Below are 15,000 nucleotides of genomic sequence, written 5' to 3'. Positions count from 1 at the left end.
CACCGATGCCCATCTCTTCACCTTCCCCCGGGAGAGAGATTTGTCGGTGAAGTTCACAATCATGGTGTATAGACGGCCGGTTGACCAATGGGGGGTCAGTATTGCAAACCTGGTTGCCAGTACTCTCCAACCAACCCACTTTTATCGATACTAAACAAAATTGAACCGGGGCGTAATTCTTTGAATTATCTGAAGTAATAATAATATAAATAATCTATCATCGTCTCGTAATTCTTTTAATTATATGTAATAAGAAAATAAATAATTTATCATCAGGCAAACATTTATTTATAAACGAGATGATGAGTCCTTTTTTCATTTGTCTTTTACGGTGTCACTCAACCGCCGTGGAAGCGTATAGTCGTATTTGTCCTCGTGTGTGTCTACTTGGTTGAATTCTACACAATACATTGACTCTCATGATAGGCAACACCTATTTATTTTAATCAAATTCATCCACTCATTTCGCTTATAATATCTGTGTGTTCTGGATCCATGTCATCCTTTTGCAGGATTGCGTTTGTTTGTGTTTCCGTGTGTGTGTGTGTGTGTGTGTGTGTGTGTGTGTAATTCACCATGGTCTTGCATCACGTGTTAATGGACTCGTGATCGACAGCTATTTCCCTCCCGGAAGAGAGCTCAGAGCTCATATGACCGATCAATGGGTAATGCTGTGACCTTACACACACACACACCCAACTCCCCGCCCACGAGAGTTGGAGTAACGACTCGAAGCGCAGCGATACTGAAATTATTTCAGCCCTGGGTAGGATTCGAACTCGGACCGCCGTAGTGACAGCCGGGGACTCTGCCAACCGCGCCACCGAGTCGTGTGTGTATGTGTGTGTGTATCTTTGTGCGTGTATTTTGGAAGAGAGAGAATACAAGTGTGTTCTTTCTAGATGTTAAATGAATTGGTTGTCAACGTATAATATGGCTGAATGTGTGTAATTCTGTATTTGTACGTTCACTCTTTTCTGGTATTTCTGTATTTCAATTATGATTGTTTTCTCTTCTCCCAGGTTATATGTTTTCTCAGATCGATGTTCTTGTTCGATGTTATGCATAAGCCTTCCTTTTCGACTCTCTCATATAGCTCTTCTTCTAGTCAATACAATGCTGCTTTCTTGTTATTTTTTTCAATATTTAATTCTTCTCGCCATTTTTTTTTTTTTTTTATCCAGTCATGAATCTCAGCGAGTTGGTGGTGTATTCGGTAGCGTGCTGGCCTCGCATTCGCTTAGTTGTGGGCTCGAATCCCGCACTCCTACCCGATTCCCAGTAGTGACTGCTACACTCCCCCATCAGTCCAAGCGCATAATAGGGTAAATGTGACAGCTTCGGCCGCAACCACTGAGCGCCCCCTGGCGTGAGCACCTCACCATAAGATTTGGGTGTAAATCTGCAAATGTTTCGGTTGAAATCTCATTTGCTACCCGCCTTTGTAATTTGACGCTGTTCTCAAGTTATTGAAGTTTATTGTTACAATGAAGTTATGTTGAAGTTTAGTCCTTCTGGTAGATCTTTTCTGTTTGCAAAAATGGCTCTTGTCATTACGGATTCTTGGGGCACTACCGATCTTCATCATAGATTCTGGATTTATTCTTCTTTTTGTTCATCCTTCCAGTGAGATTTTTCATACACTCAAGTAATTTGTTACAACTAGGGTTACAATACGGCTACAAATCTATCCTTGGAGAAAACGTCGCACCGAAGAAATTGAATCGTGGAAATTAAAAGTGATACTACTTTTTTTTTTCTTCTTCTTCCTTTTGAGGGGGTGGATGATTAGTCTCTTGTCGTAAAAGAATACGACGTGACTTTGGTCCTTAGGAGTGACAGGAGACCTTTAGGTGCACAACAAGGACTGACGCAGGAAAAATAAGGAAATAAACTAACACCCAATTAAAACAAATTAGGTAAACAAACAATATATCAAATTAACCGATTGTGTGATATATATACATATTGATCTGAGTTCAAACCGATTCTACGTCTTATTGTTTCTTCGTCTATCCTCTTTTCAGTTTTCGTAGTTGCCTATTACGTGGCACTTCATCAAAGGCTTTTGCAAGGTCAGAGTATATGTGAATCCACTCATTCGGTTCTCTTGTGTTGTGTAGATATAAATGTCACAAAACGTTTAAACTTAAAAAGAAGTTATCTCTCTCTTAATTAGGTTATTTTGTCTGACGCTTTTCAGACGTTATTTCTGTTTATATTTTTATGTTAAGAGACATCGGTCTATCGACGATTGGATCCTCCTTGATTCCCTTCAGATGTGTGTAAACGATATTCTATCCCACATTGTAAACGGATGACACGTAAGTCTCCCTTTGACTTCTTTAGTTTTCACGTTTTTATTTGCTTATTCATTAACTGATTTGTTTATATATATGTATATGTATTTATTATCATATTTGCCACGGGCACTTATGTTTCAGAATACTTCTACTTTTTATACTTTTTTCTTCTTCCTTCTTTTTTCTTTTCTTCTTCTTTTCTTCTTCTTTTCTTCTTCTTCTTTTCTTCTCTTCTTCTTCTTCTTCTTCTTCTTCTAGGCCATCTTGTGTGAACAGTGAAATTGGCCGTTTATGATCGGCACATTTCTTGTTTCGTCTAGCATTATTGGAGCTCATTCAGTTTATCTATTCATTTCCTTAATTTTCTATGTATTTGTTTAGCAATATTTTCATTGTATTCATTCATTTGTTTGTTTGTTCATATTTACTTATTTTTTTATTCAATAATTATTTATTTCACTTGTTGGCAACTCTTCGTAACGACTTCAATCTCAATTAGTCTTTGATTAATTATTCATGTATTTGTTTATTTATCTAATCGTCTATTTATATATTCATGTATTTACTCACCCGCATTTCATCTTTTTATATTTCTGATAAAAGATTAAATATCATCCGAAGATGTCTTTGATATTGATGTGCATCGTTTTTTTTTTTCACAAAATTTATGTTAATCTTCGTTTTGAATAAGCTCTTCTCAATCTTTTAGTTTATTGAAACTTAGAACTTTGCGTTTCTAGACTGACTTCAAGCTTCGTCCATTTTAATTGATTTAGATATGGTTGAAGTAGACGAAGAGTCACAGAAATTGAAGTTGAATAGATCACCGATCCAATTGCAACTTTTCTTTTTCTTCTTCTTTTTTTTCAAAATTCTCCCCCGGTCATTATTATTTTCAAAATCACCCCCCCCCCGTCCCTTTTTTTTTTTTCAAAATCCCCTTCGATCCTTTTTTTTTCTTCTTCTTTTTTTCAAAATTCCCTTCGATCCTTTTTTTTCCGATCCTGGAAGGGGCCTCTCACGGTTGAATGAAATCGCTTGGCGCCAGAAGCCAGAACGCATAACCGAGTCAGTGAATAGTGGTGAGTCGCCTCTGGTGAGCCTCTGGTGAGCATGTGGATCCTTTTGGATGTGTGTGTGCACGTGTGGGAGTGTTCTTGTGTGTACACGTGAGTATACAGATGTGTTTGTGCATATGTATGTGTACATGTGCGTATGTATGTGCGTATATATTACATGCGCATATGTATATAGTGTGTATGCATGTGTGTGTGTGTGTGTGTGTGTGTGTGTGTGTGTGTGTGTGTGTGTGTGTGTGTGTGAGCACGCGCAAGTGTGTGTATATATATATATGTATGTGTATATATATATATATATATATATATATATATATATATATATATATATATATATATAATATATATATATTTGTGTATGTGTTTATAAATCTACAATTGTACGAAGACGAGGTAAAAGCATAAATGATAAGAAACCAATTTTGCAATAAAGAAAAAAATAATAATCAAATCTTTATTATAACAAAATATATGTACACATATAATACACATAACATAAACTAAGGCGACTCCATGTTGGTTTGACCCACTTTGTTCAACGGCATCGACTCACCCGCCTCCTCCTCCTCCTCCTCTTCCTCCTCCTCTTTTTCTTCTTCCGCATCCTCCTCCTCCTCTCCAGACTCCTCCGTCCCACCTGCAGCGCCTCCCTCAGCCAGTTCTTCAGGGGGCGTCTTTCGAGTGAAGAACCCAATCTGAAAAAAAGATTGTAGATGTCTTTTCTTAGCTTTTTCATATCAGTAAACGTTGCACTAAAGAATAGACTTATGTGACTTTATTTACATACAGTCATTCATATTTACTAATCCGCCTCTTCCTCTTCCTCTTCCTTTGCCTCTTCTTCCTCCTCTGCTACTCTCTTTCACCCCCTCACCTTCTCTCTTCGCTTCGTTTATTTCTTTTCCCATGTTTGTCCTCCCCTCTTTCCTCCTCTTCCCCTCCTTTCTTTACCTCCGCCCTCCCCTTTCCTTCCCTTCCCCTCCCTTCCCTTCCCTTCCCTTCCCGTCCCTTCTATTTTCCTCCCTCCCATCCCTGCCTCTGTCTACATCTCCTCCCTTCACAACTTTTCCTTTTCGTCCCCTTCCTTTTCCTTCCCTTTCTTTCTTTCCCTTACCCTCCCCTTCTCTTACCTCTACCTTCCATCCCCTCCCCTTTCCCTCCCCATTCCCTTCCCTTCCCTCCACCTTAGTCATTTCCCTTCCTTTCCTTTCCCATCCCTTTCCTTCCTTTCCCTTCTCTTCCCATCCCTCTCTTCCCTTCCCCTTCCCTCTTCCCTTCCCTTCCCCTTCTCTTACCTTTACATTCTATCCCCTCCCCTTTCCCTCCCCATTCCCTTCCCTCCCCTCCACCTTAGTACCTTCCCTTCCTTTCCTTTCCCATCCCATCCCTTTCCTTCCTTTCCCTTCTCTTCCCATCCCTCCCCCTCCCTTCCCTCTCTCTTCCCTTCCTCCCCTTCCCCTTCCCCTTCCTTCTCTTACCTTTACCTTCCATCCCCTCTCCTTTCCCTCTACTCCACCTTAGTCCCTTCCCTTCCCTTCCTTTCCCATCCCTTCCCTTCTCTTCCCATCCCTCCCTTTCCCTTCCCCTTCCCCTTCCCCTTCCCCTGGCTCACCTTGTAGAGCGCCCCTGCGATGGCCACGAGGAGGAGGACCCCGCCGAGGACTGCGAGGAGGTAGACCCACCAGGGGGCGGCGGGGGCGACCAGGGGGGGCAGGGTGGAGCCCCTGGGCATCAGCAGAGACGAGACGACCCCTGAATCAGGTCTGTCGGAGGGGCAGAGAGGGACCTGATTATTTTGTAATACATACATACATATACCAAAGGCTTTTTTCCCCCTTATAAGGGAGGTAGCCAAAAAACAAAGACATAAAAACCACTCCCTCCCATTCCATCCCCTACATACTCCACTCCCTTCCATCCTCTTCCCTCCCTCTTATCTTGGCACCTCCTGGATGACGGGTCATCCCTGCATCTCGCCCATTGCCCTGGGTCAAATTGATACTTATGATATATTCTTTATTATTTGTCATCTCTTATTATAAGATTTACCATTCATTACTTATTATTTGTTATTTATTTCTAATAATTTGATATTTATTTTTTTATTATTATTTATTACTTATTACTTGTTTTTTCATTGTCTGTTATCTATTGTTTATTATTTATTATTTATCACTTATTATTTATTATCTAATATTTCTAATTTATTATTTACTATCTATTCTTTATTATTTTTCATTTGTTGTTTATCTAGAATTTATCATTTTTATTTTAGTATCTATTATATGTTATAAATTTAAGGGAGGGACGTACTTGTGTCCCTCTGGTTGATGGACATTGGCAGGAAGGTCCGGAAGTGACGTCACGGCGCCCCGGAAGTGGATGACGTAGCTCTGGTTGAAGACGTCTGTGGATTCTGCCCAAGAAAGGCAATCGATGGCAGACAAAAATACATAGATAAATGAATAAATAGATATAGTAATGATAATCTCTCCATATACCAAGGGTTTTTCAACCTAACAAGGGAGATAGCATAGAGTACATACATGCATCATAAATACATATATACAAACGCCAATAGCTATTTCCACCTTACAAGGGAGGTAGCCAAAAAACAAAGGCATAGAATTCACTCCCACCCATTCCATCCAATACATATTCCACTCCCCTCCACCCTCTTCCCTCCCTCGTATCTTGGCTCCTCCTGGATGACGGGTCATCACTGCATCTAGCCCACTGCCTTGGGTCAGAAGCAACAATAATAAAGATGAAAATAACAATAAAGATAAAAAGAAACAACAACAATAATAATAATAAACTGACTCGGACTTGAACTCAAAGTCCATACAAGAGCATACGCACACGAGAAGGGTGATGGGGATAAATTTTATCTTTTTTTTTTCGTCTGTCATTTCAAAACCATTTGAAAGATTTAATAGCGTTAAAGTCCAACGGATAGCTGATTCTGTGTACTATTGGTGGGTGTGAGAGCTAGAGAGTATGGACGACTGGAAAGCACCGGAATATTGGAAGGGAGTGGCCTGTATCATGATGATTCGCGCCGGATTAAAAAACCCGGAAAATATAGCTGTAGCTCGGTGCTCCTTGAATACCGTGAAGGCCGTGAGATGTGAGCTGGAGAATAGTGACGGAGATGTGGAAGCAGTGGCTAGCAGGAAGAATCATAGCAGACGTTCTGATTCTGTCCGCACAACGAAATTCGTCGAGAAGCTGCAAAGAAAAGGTGCGGCAAGATCTAGACAAAGCAATGTGGACCTCGGCGAAAAAGATAGGCGTCGGAGTGGCGACTATGAAGAAGCGCTGGACGAGGATCTTCACTACTCCTCATACGTTAGGCGCAAGGGCCAACTACTCACCGCCAAGGCCCAAGAGAACCGCCTTACGAAAGCCAAGAAACTCCTCAACAAGGTCAAACACCCAGTCGAGCCGGGAATGCTCTAGTTCTTCTCAGACGAGAAGAACTTCTGCCAGGACCAGTTGCACAACGTGCAGAACAACGGGTAGTTAGCCTACAGTCCGTACGAAGTCCCGCGCTTCATGAAGACCAAGTTCCCTCAAACTGTGATGGTCTTTGGGTGTGTTTCCAGCGAAGGCCACGTCATGCCGCCCCACATCTTTGAAGAGGGACTCAGACTCACTTCAGATGGCTATATTGAGTTGTTGTCCACTGTTGTCAAGCACTGGGTGGAGAGGGTGGCTGCGGGAAGACCATACGTGTGGCAGCAGGACTCAGCTCCGTGTCACACCTCCGGGAAAACCCAGAAGTGTCTGTCTGAGAACTTATACGGCCCCCCAGCTCGCCTGATTGCAACCCCATGGACTATTATGTGTGGGGCGCAGTTGAAAAAGACACCAATCGTACCGCCTGCAACACCAAGATTGCCAGGATCAAACTGGTGTTCAGACATCTCTCGAAGGACGCCGTGAAGGCAGCGTGCTGCAGGTTCAGGTCCATCCTGGAGGCCGTGGTGGAGGCTTAGGGCGGCTTCTTTGAGTGAGCTGTATTTGGCAAAAGATCCTCTAAGAGATGCACTTTGAATTTTGAGAATACATCAATTTTTGGCCAATATATGACGTTTTACTTTCCTTTCCGAAAAAGTGTCAAATTTATCCCGAACACCCAACATAGCTGTGCACGCATACATAGACCTTGGGCAAAGATCATAGTCTACTGTATATACAGTATGACCAACCCACCTTGCAATACAGAAACGTTGACCTTGAGGAGGACTGTCAAGAGAGAGGCCTCGGCTGCCTTCGTTCCCACAGGTCCTACTTGACACGTGATTACGTCACACTCCACTTCACTGTCGTCCTCGTTTCCGCACTTGAGTTCCTTTACGTCTTCGTAGACGCGAGAGAACTGATCCTCCTGTACAGGCACTGACGGCAACGACCCGTCCTCCTCGAGACGCTGGAACCTCATCCTCGATGTCCCCTGCAGGAGGGTCTCGTTCTTGGCCCCCAAGGAGCACCAGTTGTCCATTCCCCCCGTCGTGGCCTGCGGAAAGGGGATTTTGGAGGATGCGGAGGTTGAAATATAAAGGAAAAAATATCTGGTATGAAAAAGAAAAGTCTCTCTATCTATCTGTGTGTGTGTGTGTGTGTGTGTGTGTGTATGTGTGTTAATGTGATGTTCACACTGGAGGTATATGAAGGAAATTGAAACGGATTCAAAACTTTGGATCGTTGTAAGGTACCACACGATAGAATTCTCGAAACGATTCAGAATCAGGTTATTTTTTTATTTTATTTTTTTTTAATCTCACATAAATTCAGTAATATCGCACCAACACATTTTTTCAATGTAGCACGCGTTCCACGAGTCTTAGGTTAAGTCAGGTCAGGTCTATACAAATTTGGTTCTCGGGAACTCAAACCAGTATATGTTGGAATGATTCTTAATTTGAACACTAGAATAATTGCATGTTTCAATAGTATGCATTGAAGAGAATACCAGTAGGAGCAAAATAATTTTCAAACGCTCCCAATTCGGTTTTATTTTGAATTACATTCGCTATATGTTAAGTTTTCATGGGCATATGCATTGGGGTTTGACCAAAAATTTATTTTCACAAAGTAAATGGCCCGTGTCGTTTTAACTATTTGGGGCAACTCCATAGAAAAAGATATTACTCTGACGTGTACGGCACATTCTATTTTATTTTTGTAAATCGATGTTCGTAAATATATATATATAATATATATATATATATATATATATATATATACAGTATATATATATATATACTTTTTTTCTTTTCTTTTAGGGGGGAGTGAAAGATTTTAATTTGTCTTTATTGTGTGAACGTGAATTTACCATCCGGAGTCGGTCCTCGCGCAGGTGGGCGGAGCCTACGAGTGACGTCATGTCGCCTTCGAGTCTGAACTAAAGACTTTGTCTACTTAGACTCATACTCTAGGATGCGTTGTGATGTGTCTTTATCTATTTTTCTAATATATGAGTTGCGCATATGGTTATGAGGCTATTCATGTTATGCATACGTTTTATAATTAAATGTATCTGTAACATCACAGTTATTGTGTGTGTAGTGTGTGTATACGTGTGTGTGTAGTGTGTACACACGACCTTACCCGAAAAGATTCGATCCGTGCGAACCGCTTCTGCCCAAGAAGTACTGGAACCTGGACTTCCAGAACAGCTCGTCCAAGGGGACTCGTCCCGACGTTGACAACCTGAAATATTTTCATTTTACTTTCTCTTATTTTTATCATAATTTTTTCTTTATTTTTTATTCTATTTTTATTTTATTGTATTTTATCTTATTTTATTTTATTTTATTTTATTTTTTGCCCACGGGAGGGAACGAGTGTCACTTAGGAAACTCCAGTTTTATGTGTATTCTTAGGTAACTCCAATGAAAAGTACATACATACATATACCCAAGGCTTTTTTCCCCTTATAAGGGAGGTAGCCAAAAAAACAAAGGCACAAAAACCACTCCCACCCATTCCATCCCTATCACACTCCACTCCCCTCCACCTATGAAAAAATAAAGAAAATAGAATTGGACCTAGACTCGAACTCGATCTCACCTGGAAAGCCGCTGTCATGTTCACCTCGGAAGCTTCTGACAAATCGTACGTCGCCGACTCCTCGCCCGAAGGATACCTGCCGACCAGAGAAAGTGAAAAAAAAAATATATATATATATATATATATATATATATATATATATATCTATATATATATATATATATATATATATATATATATATATATATATATATATATATATATCAGGAAAGGTCTATTCAATAAAGAAAAATGATAATAATAATAACATAACTAAAAAGAGTAAGTAAAACAGGCAAAAAATAGAAATAACAATAAATAAGATAATAATAACGAATAAAAAATAGTTATAGAAATATAGAATAAAGCACAGAACCATCCTCACCCACCAGTCTTGCGTGATAATAACAATAACTGTTCACCATAGCTTCAATAACCAAAAACCCGCAGCCCCACAGTGGCTGGCAACGGTCCCCGCCCTCCCATAGATCTCTCTGGCATGAAACATTGAACTCGTCAGTGTTGTATTAGGGTGGGGGTGTTTCTTTGTGACGACGTGATCAGTCGCCGGTTGTCAACGTTTTTTAAGGAAAGGTGGAGGAAATGCAGAGTTGATAGAGGTCCGGTCCGGGGACCAAGTACCAGCCCCACGGGGCTGCACCCCCACGTGGAAGCCAGGGTGTTGACGGACTTTGAAGATGGGCAACAAGGAGATGATTCTCTTTGACGTCTGTCTCTCGGGTTCTTATGACTGGGTAATATGGCAATACCCACATCGCAACCAATCACAGGCCAAGATCGCAGAAAGTGGGTGGAGCCAATCTGATATTATCACACCTTGCAATCCGTTATACCACATTTGTTTATCTTCGTTATACTGAGGGAGACTCCTTACACTGTGACATCAACAAGAGTTCTGAGAGGCAGAGTGAGAGTTGCCAGTTCCTCTTCTCCTCCCTTCACGCCCACGCCCATGACGAAGGATAAGGACTCTGTTCCGCTAGCCACGCCCGCCTCCTGGAGGACAATGGTAACGTGATCCTGTAGAAAGAAAATGGGATTTAAAGAAAAGGATCAACAGTGTTCCCATTGGTTCAATTACTGTGGATTCACGTGAAGGTTAGACGGCGTAAGTATACAAGTGAAAGCAGGTAGACAGAAATGAGAAATAAAAAGAAATAATAATAAAAAGATAGAAAAGATATACAGACAAGTGCAAAGGACCATGTGTCTGCAATGGTATATTATTATTATTTTATTTTATTTATTTATTTTTATTTAATTTACTTATTTTTTATTTATTTTTATTTCATTTATTTATTTATTTATTCTATTTTATTTTATTTATTTATCTTATTATATTTTTTTATTATTATTATTATTATTATTATTATTATTATTATATTTTTTTTTATTTTTTTTAATTTTATTATTTTTATTTTTTTTTTTTTTTTTTTTTTTTTTTTTTTTTTTTTTTTTTTTTTTTCAGTACTCACCCGTTCTCCAGCTTCCAAGGGACTCTTGAGGGAGCAAGTGACCACGCCTTCCTCCTTCAGACTCTGCGCTTTGGGGGCACTACTGACGGCGTAGCTGCAGGCGAAGGGAAGGTTGAGGGGCACCACGGACGGAGGCAGGTCAACCTTGAGGACGCTCAGGTACGCCGTCTCGCCCTCGTTGCTGACTTCGGCTTCGAGGATGATCTCTGTGCCGCTTCCAAGAATGAAGGGCGAGTCCTCGCTGGAGGAGGAGGGAGAGGGAGAGAACGTTGTGGTGAGGGTGTTCGCTATTGAGTCACGATGTGGATATGACACTCGTGACGGATATGACATGTCACGTTGTCGGAAACCGTGTCGGAAACACTTTGTACGTATCGTCATCATCATCATCATCATCATCAACATCGTCATTATCATCATCATCATCAACGACGTCATCATCACCATTATCACGACCATCATCATCATCACCATTGTCATCATCATCATCATCATCATCATCATCATCATCATCATCATCACCATCATCATCATCATCATCATCATCATCATCATCATCAAAGGAAATGAAACGACGAACCATTAAAAAAAAAAAAAAAAAAAAAAAAAAAAAAAAAAAAAACCGCTCCTCGAACTGAAGTATCGAACTCGTCTTCGGGCCATTCAGAGCACCGCAATACCCACCTGAAGGCGACGATGTAAGTCTTCAAGGACCACTCCGGGACGCAGGTTCCGTCCGAGCCGCAGCCGTAGGTGAGTGGAAGAGCCAGGCGGGTTGTCGTCGGGTAGGCAGGGTCCAGCACCCCACACCTCTCGCAGAAGGGCCGTTCTGAAGGAGGCAAAGGCGAAATGGGGTTGGTCACTGATGTTCCTCCAAGTTGAGGGCGTCATTCCTAAGAGTAAAAGCAGCAATGACTACAACAGCTCTGTAGGGAAGAGGCCAAACGCAGAGTATGGGAGTCCAATATATTTTACGCTTCGACCACCAGGGCTTCTTCAGAAATATTTCTGAAGAAGCCCTGCTGGGCGAAACGTAAAATATATTGGACTCCCATACTCTGCGTTTGGCCTCTTCCCTACGTCATTCCTGACTTGAGCTTATACTTGTGTCATGTCTCAGAGCATACACAGAAACGTAATCAGACATAACTATGTGTGTGTGTGTGTGTGTGTGTGTGTGTACTTATCGAAAAATGCAAACGTGACAATAACGTACACAAGATGATGTGCAGTGTGTCGATCTGCTTGTTTATTCTTAAAAAAAAAACGTCTACGATTCACTTTCGTTTTTAGCCACTTTTATTTACTTGTTCATTTATCTGTTTATTCATCTAGTGTATCTATCTATTTGTCTATCTACTTATCAATTTATCCATTAATGAATTAATTTATTTATTTATTTGTTTCTTTATATATTACGTGATTTTGCTGTATCGGTTTTATTCAGCTCGTTCAAGAAATTTCGTAATAAATGAAACGATTCAATGGTTTTCACTTTGGATTCAATCCCACAGGTGTAGGATTGAATCCTCTAAGAACGAGGCAAGAGGATCTTCCACAGCCGAATAAAAAATAAGAACATAAGAACGGAGGAGACTGCAAGAGACCATAAGGCCTACACAAGGCAGTTCCACGTCCATTACCATCTGTCATCCCAATCCATAAAGTTTTCTAATCTTCTCATAAAGAAAGTTTCAGCGCTAATTAAATGGTTACTAAGTCAATTCCATTCGGCAATCACTCAATTCATAAACCAGTTCCTACCTATTTCCGTCATACAACAAAATTTACCCAATTTAAAACCATTACTACGAGTCCTGCCCTGCTGTCTTATGATAACCTTGTCTGCATCACCCTCGTTAAAGACCTTCACCCATTTGAATACCTCAATTAGCATTTAACATTAACCACGATAAACACAAGCCTTTGCATGAGAGAAGCTCCCTGTTGAATAAAATCGCCCGCCGGCAGTCATAATAATAAAAGACGAACGTACCTTTGCTGAACTGAGGCGAAGAAACTTCCATGAATACAATCAGTGACCTGACGACGTCACTCGTATCCTGTTGAAAAAAATAGAATATATATATATATATATATATATATATATATATATATATATATATATATATATATATCAATAGTATATAAGGGCAGGAGATTTTCCCTTATACATAATTCATTGAAAGTGATGGCTAATTGTACATTTATTATTTTCTTAAATGTATTTTCTATATATCTTACTATGGACTTATGTTCCTTTGAAAGAAGGTTTATGACTTCACTGTAGGTGGTCATGTTAGCTACGACCGTAACAATATATATGTATATATATATATATATATATATATATATATATATACATATATGTATATATATATATATATATATTATATATGTATACATATATGTATATATATATATATATATATATATATATATATATATATATATATATACATATATATATATACACAGTATTTATCACCATCAATTGGGAGCATATGCCAGGAAGCGCTATGCTCCACTCACAAGCCGTTGCCAATCCCTTCGATCCCTCCGGGCAAGCTCCCGTGCAGACACTCTTCTCACTCCAAACAACTCTTGATAGGTTTGATCAATTTGCCCCGGCCATGAATTCTGTGGGCCTCCCCTTCATCTCCTTCGTCGAGGATCGTCTCTTGTGAAGACAACACTATATGCAGAAAACCACTGGGAGATAAACGGAGTTCAAACGTTTTGTCTATTAAGACATCTTCAGGACATAAAAACTGACAAAACGTTTGGACTACGCTTACTTCCCAGTGATATTATGAAAGTATTGACGTTCACGTGTCTTTGTGAATCGTGTTGCAGGTCTAAATGATGCTCTTTCATTTACGATTTAGCCAGATTTCAAAGATCTAAGACATAGTCCCAACCGCACAGAATTTACTGAACCTGAAGAAAAATGAACGGGGCGTCGGTGTTCGGCTGGCTGCAAAGTGCACTGACTTGGTTTCCCTCAAAGATTTCAATAGTTATATTTTTGCACTTTACTATAGAATAAAGTGGATTTGCTTTTCAGTGGTGGATATAAACTCAAAGTTTGTCTATGAGGTTTGTATACTTGCTCTTATGTAATTTATGATATAACAAATGAGGTCGCTGGAGGGCTACCCCTGTGAGCCCCGCCTACCTTAACATGAGCCTCCACTATTCGGCAGTTCAAGAAGTCGGGCCTGCTGGAGGTCGTAAACGAAGTGTTGGTGGATGATGTGCCCTCCGGGTCCAAGAAGAAGGCGCGGGGCTGCGAACTGCTGCCATAGTCCAGTTCGAGACGGGTTGTCACTCCTGCAGAAGGTAGTGGTGAACAAGGTTTCCTACAGAAGGTGGTGAGGTTGGAGGTAATAGAGATGCGCATGTGCAGTGGGTTTATTTGTGATTTTGATTAAAACCAAGCTCCTCCCACTGTGCAGGTATTGGCTGCTGATTGGTCCACTCACGCTGCATCTCCCCTCCCACTTCCTCGGCTCCTGGCTTGATTAGTAGCGTAGTGGGATTTGGCCAATCAAAGGCCAGTGCGTGAAAAGTGGGCGGGGCTTAATTGGGATATTGACCTTTTAACTGGATTGGAATCACCTGACTGCAGCCAGAATAAGTTTGTTGTTAATTAAAGTGAAAGTAATAATTGAAGTAAGTTTAATTCGTTTAGTTAGTTTTATGTGTGTGTGTGTCACGGCCGGTTGATGATGGAGCCACTGACGAGTGATAGGTAAATTAGGTAGCTATTTGAAAAAGATATACAAAAACATCTGTTCAATGTATATAGAATAAAAATTTATTTTCAAAAATTATGTAATTAGGTGGAAATACTAGCACAACAAAAGTAAAAACAAAACATCTTTCCCATCATCGTTGAAAAACAAAAAGGGAGTTTACATTTAGCAGATACGATCGAAGGACGAACGACATGACGTCACGAGTCGTCACTCACGGTAGCTGGGTTCAATGTAGTGTCCAGTGAGGGTGAAGCACACTCGCAGGTCAAAAGGGGCGCCCGGCTTGACCACGCTTCCGGGCGCCAGA

At 40.5% G+C, this 15,000-nt stretch overlaps 1 protein-coding gene across 2 annotated transcripts in view; it reads right to left on the bottom strand.

Annotated features, from left to right (window-relative positions):
• Positions 1–15,000, bottom strand: part of LOC143032735 (integrin alpha-5-like) — a 38,104-nt gene that overhangs the window by 2,083 nt on the left and 21,021 nt on the right. The window contains exons 12-23 of one of the 2 annotated variants that reach the window (XM_076197677.1): positions 14,909–15,000; positions 14,111–14,265; positions 12,929–12,995; positions 11,617–11,761; positions 10,933–11,173; positions 10,332–10,477; positions 9,458–9,533; positions 8,996–9,097; positions 7,598–7,901; positions 5,693–5,795; positions 4,992–5,142; positions 3,933–4,074 (exon numbers count right to left, since the gene is read on the bottom strand). The exon at positions 14,909–15,000 is cut by the window's right edge and continues 82 nt beyond it. In XM_076197677.1, the coding sequence (XP_076053792.1) occupies positions 3,933–4,074; positions 4,992–5,142; positions 5,693–5,795; positions 7,598–7,901; positions 8,996–9,097; positions 9,458–9,533; positions 10,332–10,477; positions 10,933–11,173; positions 11,617–11,761; positions 12,929–12,995; positions 14,111–14,265; positions 14,909–15,000 (1,724 nt within the window). Of the gene's footprint in view, positions 1–3,819; positions 4,075–4,991; positions 5,143–5,692; positions 5,796–7,597; positions 7,902–8,995; positions 9,098–9,457; positions 9,534–10,331; positions 10,478–10,932; positions 11,174–11,616; positions 11,762–12,928; positions 12,996–14,110; positions 14,266–14,908 lie in introns of those variants that run through there. The other variant, XM_076197676.1, reaches the window with a different exon arrangement.

The sequence above is a fragment of the Oratosquilla oratoria genome, chromosome 14 (assembly GCF_046742065.1).
Source record: "Oratosquilla oratoria isolate Oo_2021 chromosome 14, ASM4674206v1, whole genome shotgun sequence".
Taxonomy (NCBI): domain Eukaryota; kingdom Metazoa; phylum Arthropoda; class Malacostraca; order Stomatopoda; family Squillidae; genus Oratosquilla; species Oratosquilla oratoria.
Note: the sequence above shows the minus strand (reverse complement) of the source record. Positions and strands in the feature narration are given on the sequence as shown.